The sequence below is a fragment of the Abramis brama genome (genome assembly GCF_963993115.1).
Source record: "Abramis brama genome assembly, chromosome: 3".
NCBI lineage: Eukaryota > Metazoa > Chordata > Actinopteri > Cypriniformes > Leuciscidae > Abramis > Abramis brama.
Genome location: NC_139965.1, coordinates 5,052,442 through 5,059,067, shown reverse-complemented (window position 1 = coordinate 5,059,067; position 6,626 = coordinate 5,052,442). Strand labels below are relative to the sequence as shown.

The window sequence follows — 6,626 nt, the reverse complement described above, 5'->3', positions numbered from 1 at the left end:
GTAGTGTAAATCTGCAGACAGAAACATCAGGACAGAAACACACGACCTCTAAAGTAAGAACATGTTCATTCTTCAAACACAATTACACTTTCTGAATATTGTCTGGATGATTGCTAAAACTGCTATTATTTTTATTAATTTATTTATTTATTTATTTTTAATTACATGATCATGATTTACTCGTATTTTGGGATTTTTAATGTGTTTCTTCTTCAGAAATGGACCAAACTCTATATTTGATTCTTCTTCTCATTGGTGAGTGTGTTTGTTGTATTATTTATGGTTTATAGTTTCATCAGGTTTGACCCTGTTATGAAAAGCATTAAATCAAACGCTCTCTTTCACAGCTCTCTGCTCCGTATCTGAATGTGTTCAGCGTCAGTATCACTTTATAAACGTGTTGAAGACCTGGACTGAAGCTCAGAGATTCTGCAGAGAGAATTACACAGATCTGGCCACCGTTGACAACATGAACGACATGAACGAGCTGAAGAAGAGTGTGAATGATGGAGGTGATCAGTATATCTGGATTGGGCTGCAGAAGACAGGTTTTGATAAATGGCAGTGGTCTTCAGGTGAACCTGCGCTCTATCTGAACTGGGCTACTGGACAGCCTGAAACCAGTTATTGTGGAATGATGAAAAATGGACAATTGGAGGATTTACCATGTAGTGATATTCGTCATTTCATCTGCAACAACAGTGAGTGCAGCTGAACCGTTCATTTATAGATGCACCATATACCAAAGATAACAGATCCAGAACGTTTTCTACTAACACACACAGTATTAACTTATAAATTAAAGGTAGAGTAGGTAATTTCAGAGAGGCTAGCAATATCAAGCTAGCTTTGAAAGCATTTGATCCCACTCTCCCTTCAGAGTCTCCAAACCCACGGCTCCTTTAAAACACAAGAACACACACAGCAGAGAGCAAATAAAGCGTCACAAGAGACGTGTTAAACTACCTCATGTATAACTTAATGTAGTTCTTTTCATGTTTTGCTTAAATATCTATAATAACAAATTATTAATGCTAATAAAATAATGCATTACATACTTTTAAATATTTTTAGATTTAATAAAAATCAAAATCTAATTGGCAGATTTTTAAACATTGCTTTAAAAAGGACACGTAAAAAAGAGTGCTTTATAAAATGATCTTTAAAAATTACCCAGACAACACAAACCTGTTTTCTTCTTCTGGTCTGTGTTGCTGTGGGTCTATTAGTCTGCATTTACACTACAGCACTAAATGCACAGGTTTATTTTGACAAATGTTTTGTCCCGTCCGTCGCTACGGTTACCACTGTCAATCACAGCAATTTCAGGAGTGAGTGGGGAACAATGTAGCAGATTCACTCATGTAATTATATTTTTTCTCTGCAATTTGGTGTGCAGTTTTCATACTCTATGCTTTACCTATCCTGATATATAAAGGCCCTTCCATTTCTGGCATCGCTCCCTGTGTGTGTGTATGTGTGTGTGTGTTTAAGTTTCCTGGGAAATACAGTACTTCCATATTAAAGCTGCCGTCGGCAACATTTTTTTTGATCATATTCAGTGAAATCGACACTATAATCCGACAGAACAACATAAAATAAGGTGGTTTTAGAAAAAAACCCCGAGCTTCTAACTCCACCTGGAGCGTGTTATTTGTTTTGCAAAAATCCACCGCTCCCGGATCATCGGGTCCAATCAGCGCAGGGGGGTGTGAGATCTGACTGTCAATCACAGGTCGTGCACACGCCACAGATCCCCCCTCCCTCGCGCACGTTACAATATCACATGCACACGACGCCTGAAGTTCGCCTGAAGATTGTGCGAAGCATGATGGCGGAGAGAAAATCTACTAACAAGCTTCCAATTCCTCGGTTATTGCTATCTATGGATAGATTAGCCAGGGCAGCCTACCTCCGAGTCCATGGTGTTGATCGATGCTGAAGAGACATCAGAAGAGACCTGATCAGAAAATCAGGTACACACGCGCTGACGAGCACGACCTCGATGGGAGGGTGCTCGCTGGTAGTGGGGGAGGGGCATGAGAGTTGTAAACATTCAAAATTTTGACTAAGTCGATCCAATCTGCCAGACTTGCCGACTGCAGCTTTAATTGCAAATGTTTCCTTACAGTTATTATCAGCATGAGAATTTGAGTAAATGTATCTGTAAAGGCAGAGGATGATGCCCCGTCCCCCTTTAGAACAATGTGCATTTATGTTTAAAATGTAAAATTTTCAATGTAATGGAAACATGTTCCTGATGCTCTTATTCACATTAAAAACCATAAAAAGCGTAAGACAAATGAACACTTATTTATGAAACAGTTTTTAAAATATTTTTTTCTTGAAGCGAACACAGGACTCATCTTGGACAATCAGACGATGAAGAACTGGACAGATGCTCAGAGTTTCTGCAGACAGAATCACATTGATCTGGTCAGTGTGAGGAACCAGAATGAGAATCAACAGGTTAAGGATTTCATTAGTGGTCTTGGGTTATCTGGATCACAGATCTGGATCGGTCTGTTCAGAGACTCATGGCAGTGGTCAGATCAGAGGAACTCCTCTTTCAGATACTGGAATACTGGTGAACCTAATAATAGTGGAGGAAATGAAAACTGTACAGTGATCAGACCAAACGCTCAGGGTCAATGGGCAGACTTCTCTTGCAACGACCGATTTCCTTTTGTGTGTCATGAAGGTGAGCAGATCCTCACAAACACACACAATCCATCCTTCACCTCCAGATATCTTAAAGGGATAGTTCACCCAAAAATGAAAATTCTGTCATTAATTACTCACCCTCATGTCGTTCCAAACCCGTATGATTGTGCGCTAAAAAAAACAAAATAACAACTTTATTCAACATTTTCTTCTCTTCCATATCAGTCTCCGACACGCGTTCACGAGAGCCTTATAACCTTATGTTTAAGGTTAAGCCACTGTAGTCACATGAACTATTTTAACGATGTTGTAAGAATTGATTTTCCTGCTAAGACAAAAGCTGAGATAAAACTCACCATACAATAAAGCAGTAAAACACACCCTGGACAGAAGATCGCAAAGAAAAAGCACAGGACATTGTCCAGAGTTTGTCTTGTCCAAACTTTTCTCCTTCCTTATTTATTTATTTTTATTTTTATTTTTTTTTCTCTCTGGCCATACAAACCATAAAACAAGAACATACAAACAATTTCATGTAACATGTAACATAACATGTATCAGTATTTAACCAAAAAAATAAAAAAAGGTTTAGGCTGAAGCTGACAGCTTATAGCGCCTAACCTTCTCACTTAACATACCAACAGACGTTTAATTTACTCTATAACATCATAGTATAACATAGAGTGCAAACAAACTCATGATTTATTTTACTTGAATCACCCACTTAATCTATAAACCTCCAATCTCTTTATTCTTAGAAGTCTCTTAAAACTACTAATGGTTTGACACAATTTCAATTCATCATTTAAATTGTTCCATACATTCACCCCCTTTATGGAGATGGTCATACATCTAATATTAGTTCTAACTTTCTTTTTTTTTTAAATATACCTCTTCCTTTTAATCTGTATTTGCAATCCCTTTTTTCAAACATAACTAAGATTTTAATTGGCAGCAAGTTATTATAAACTTTAAACATAATCTGTGCAATTTTATATTCTACCAAATCATAAAACTTAAATGTTTTTAGTTTAAGAAATAAATCATTGGTGTGATCTCTATATTTAGAATATGTAATGATCCTTATAGCCCTTTCCGGTAAAAGGAAAATTGAATGGGTATAAGTCTTATAAGTATTTCCCCATATCTCTAAATTGTAGGTGATATATGGCAAAATTAATGAGGAGTATAACAAGTATAATGCCTGTTTATTCAACAATCCCTTAATTTTATTTAGTATTGCTATTGATTTTGATATTTTCATCTTAACAAAATTAACATGCCTCTTCCATCCCAATTTACAATCAAGTATAACACCCAAAAATTTAGTTTCCTCTACTCTCTCTATTTCGCCTTGACCAATTCTTACTTTTATCTCCTGTACCTTGCAATTTCCCCAAATCATAAACTTAGTTTTGCTCATATTTAACGATAATTTATTTGTGTCAAACCACTTTTTAACCATTACCATTTCTCTCTCTACAACCTTCACTATGTCCTGCAACTCTTTGCCTGAGTGGAAGAAACTTGTGTCATCAGCAAAAATAATACTTTTAAGCGATTTGGACGCTTTACACAAATCATTTAAATATAAAATAAATAATTTAGGTCCTAATACAGAGCCTTGGGGCACCCCACAAAGTATTTTTACGGAATCTGAGTCCATTCCATCAAATGAAATAAATTGACTTCTATTATTTAGATATGACTTAATCCAGGAATGACCAATTCCTCTAATCCCATATTTGCTTAATTTTTTCAAAAGGATCTCATGGTCGATCGTATCAAAAGCCTTTTTTAAATCGATAAAAATCCCAAGACAAATTTCCTATTTATCTATAGCTGCTGTAATTTCTTCCACTAGCTTCATTAATGCCAATCCAGTTGACTGATTAATTCTAAACCCATACTGATTCTCAGTTAGAATATTATATTTATCAATGAAACTATCCAGCCTCTTAACAAATCATTTTTCCAAAATCTTGGAAAATTGTGGGAGAATCGAATAAAAAATTACACCTTTGTTATGAGTCAGCATAGAGCGGCCGCTTAACGGTAAAATAGTTGCACTGCATCCTCTGACTATTTCCGAACTGGCTAGTTTGTGATCGTGAGCACACATTCGTGACATGACGTCTCAAAGCAACACCGGGTGCTTTAATGAATGAATAATTGAGTATGGGATACTCACAGCAATCAAAGATCTAAATTAAGTCATTATCAATATTTATGACTATTTTCTAAAAAGAAACACGGTCTAAATTTGATTATCATTTGAAATTGGAGTCAGATTAAGAGTAGAGCTAAAGTAACATTGAAACTAAATTCTAATAAATTAAGCGAACTTCACTGGAGCGCTGAAATGGGTGGTCCTTACAATGTTTTTCCTACCTTTTTTTTGGGCCTTCAGAGCGTTAATTAAATTGCTGTCAATGGACAGCACCCATCCCCCCCCCCCCCCCCCCCCCCCCCCCCCCATCGGATTACTTCAAAAATATCTTAATTTGTGTTCTAAAGATGAATGAAGGTATTTTGGCTTTGGAACGACATGAGCGTGAGTAATTAATGACAGAACTTTCATTTTTGTGTGAACAAACCCTTTAAAGTTCACACTACATGTCTGACATGACAGATTCCTCCACAGTGTTTGTTCTGCATGTTGTTTTTGATCAGTCTCTCTCTAGTTTTTGCTTGTGGTTTGTTTTGTGTCCAGATAAACTGATTCTGATCAACGAGACTCTGACGTGGCCTGAAGCTCTGAGATACTGCAGACAGAATTATACGGATCTGGTCTCGGTTCATTCAGAGGAGATGCAAGAGGAGGTGATGAATGTGGTTAAACGTGCGTCTACTGAGGCGGTGTGGTTGGGTTTACGTCACTCCTGCACTGTGGGCCTCTGGTTCTGGGTGAGCGGAGAGACCGTGTGCTTTCATAACTGGGCTCCAGGGAACGGCACAGGAGACGAGGAGTGTGAGTCTGGAGTGAGATCTGGAGCAGTTCAGTCTGGAGGAGATCAGCGCTGGATCAGCCGTCCTGAACACGACAAACTCAACTTCATCTGCAGCAGATCTTAGGACTGAAGGATATGTTTGTGTTCTTACATAACTGGCAAATGTTTTAATCATCAGATAATGTGCTTATATCAGTACAATTAAATTAATTTCTGTCATTTAAAAGTATCATATGAGTCTTTTCTCTATCAATGTAATGTTCTTTGGGTATTTAAAATACTAATGTGCACTATATGTTTTAAAGACCCCATGACATCAACATGAGTTTTCATCTGTGGCTTTTAGAAACATTTACATATTAGTTATCTTCTGAAAAAACGGCTCATTATTTTTACAGACCGTTCAGTCAAATATACTTACTGTTAAATAGAAAGTAGAAGATCATGATTCGAGGATGTGGCTCAAAGCATATTGGCTGTTTAAAATAAAATAAAAGCAAAGCACAAGCCACGTCAGTTGATTTCATGGGATCTTGTTATTCTGGTGGTGTGGCTTCTTTCTTCTCCTCACTCCTGTGTTTTGCACTAGTCATATATTTACTAATAACTTGTTTGAAAATGAAATATGGTTTATTCTTAAAGAAAAACTAAAAGTTGAGTATAAAGTATCTTGCAACCTGTAATTCAAAGGAGTGTTCAACAACACCAGCTCAAATAAACTTATTTACAAACAGCATTTTTGTGTTGTGACATTTATAAAACACAAATATATATACAATTTTAATAATATAAATTTTGAATGATGGAAAACATTCTTTCAACTTAATTTTTATTAACAACTCAACATTCTACACAGTAAAATCCTCAGTGTTAAATGGACACTACTCAGTGTCTGTATGGGTCCAATCTACATTCCAAAACTTCCGTTAATTAGATAATTATGTGATTAAAGTTTAACTTTATTTCAGGCATACGTCTACAGAAGTTCTTACTGAGTGAATCACCCGTTTA

At 36.5% G+C, this 6,626-nt stretch overlaps 1 protein-coding gene across 1 annotated transcript; it reads left to right on the top strand.

The window, feature by feature from the left end:
• Window positions 1–6,350, top strand: LOC311079152 (C-type mannose receptor 2-like). The gene is made up of 5 exons (XM_084108354.1): window positions 1–53; window positions 217–255; window positions 348–701; window positions 2,351–2,701; window positions 5,378–6,350. The coding sequence occupies exons 2-5, from the start codon at window positions 219–221 to the stop codon at window positions 5,737–5,739; spliced, it is 1,104 nt and encodes a 367-aa protein (XP_083964480.1). The 5' UTR covers window positions 1–53; window positions 217–218; the 3' UTR covers window positions 5,740–6,350.
• Window positions 6,351–6,626: the final 276 nt, after the last annotated feature.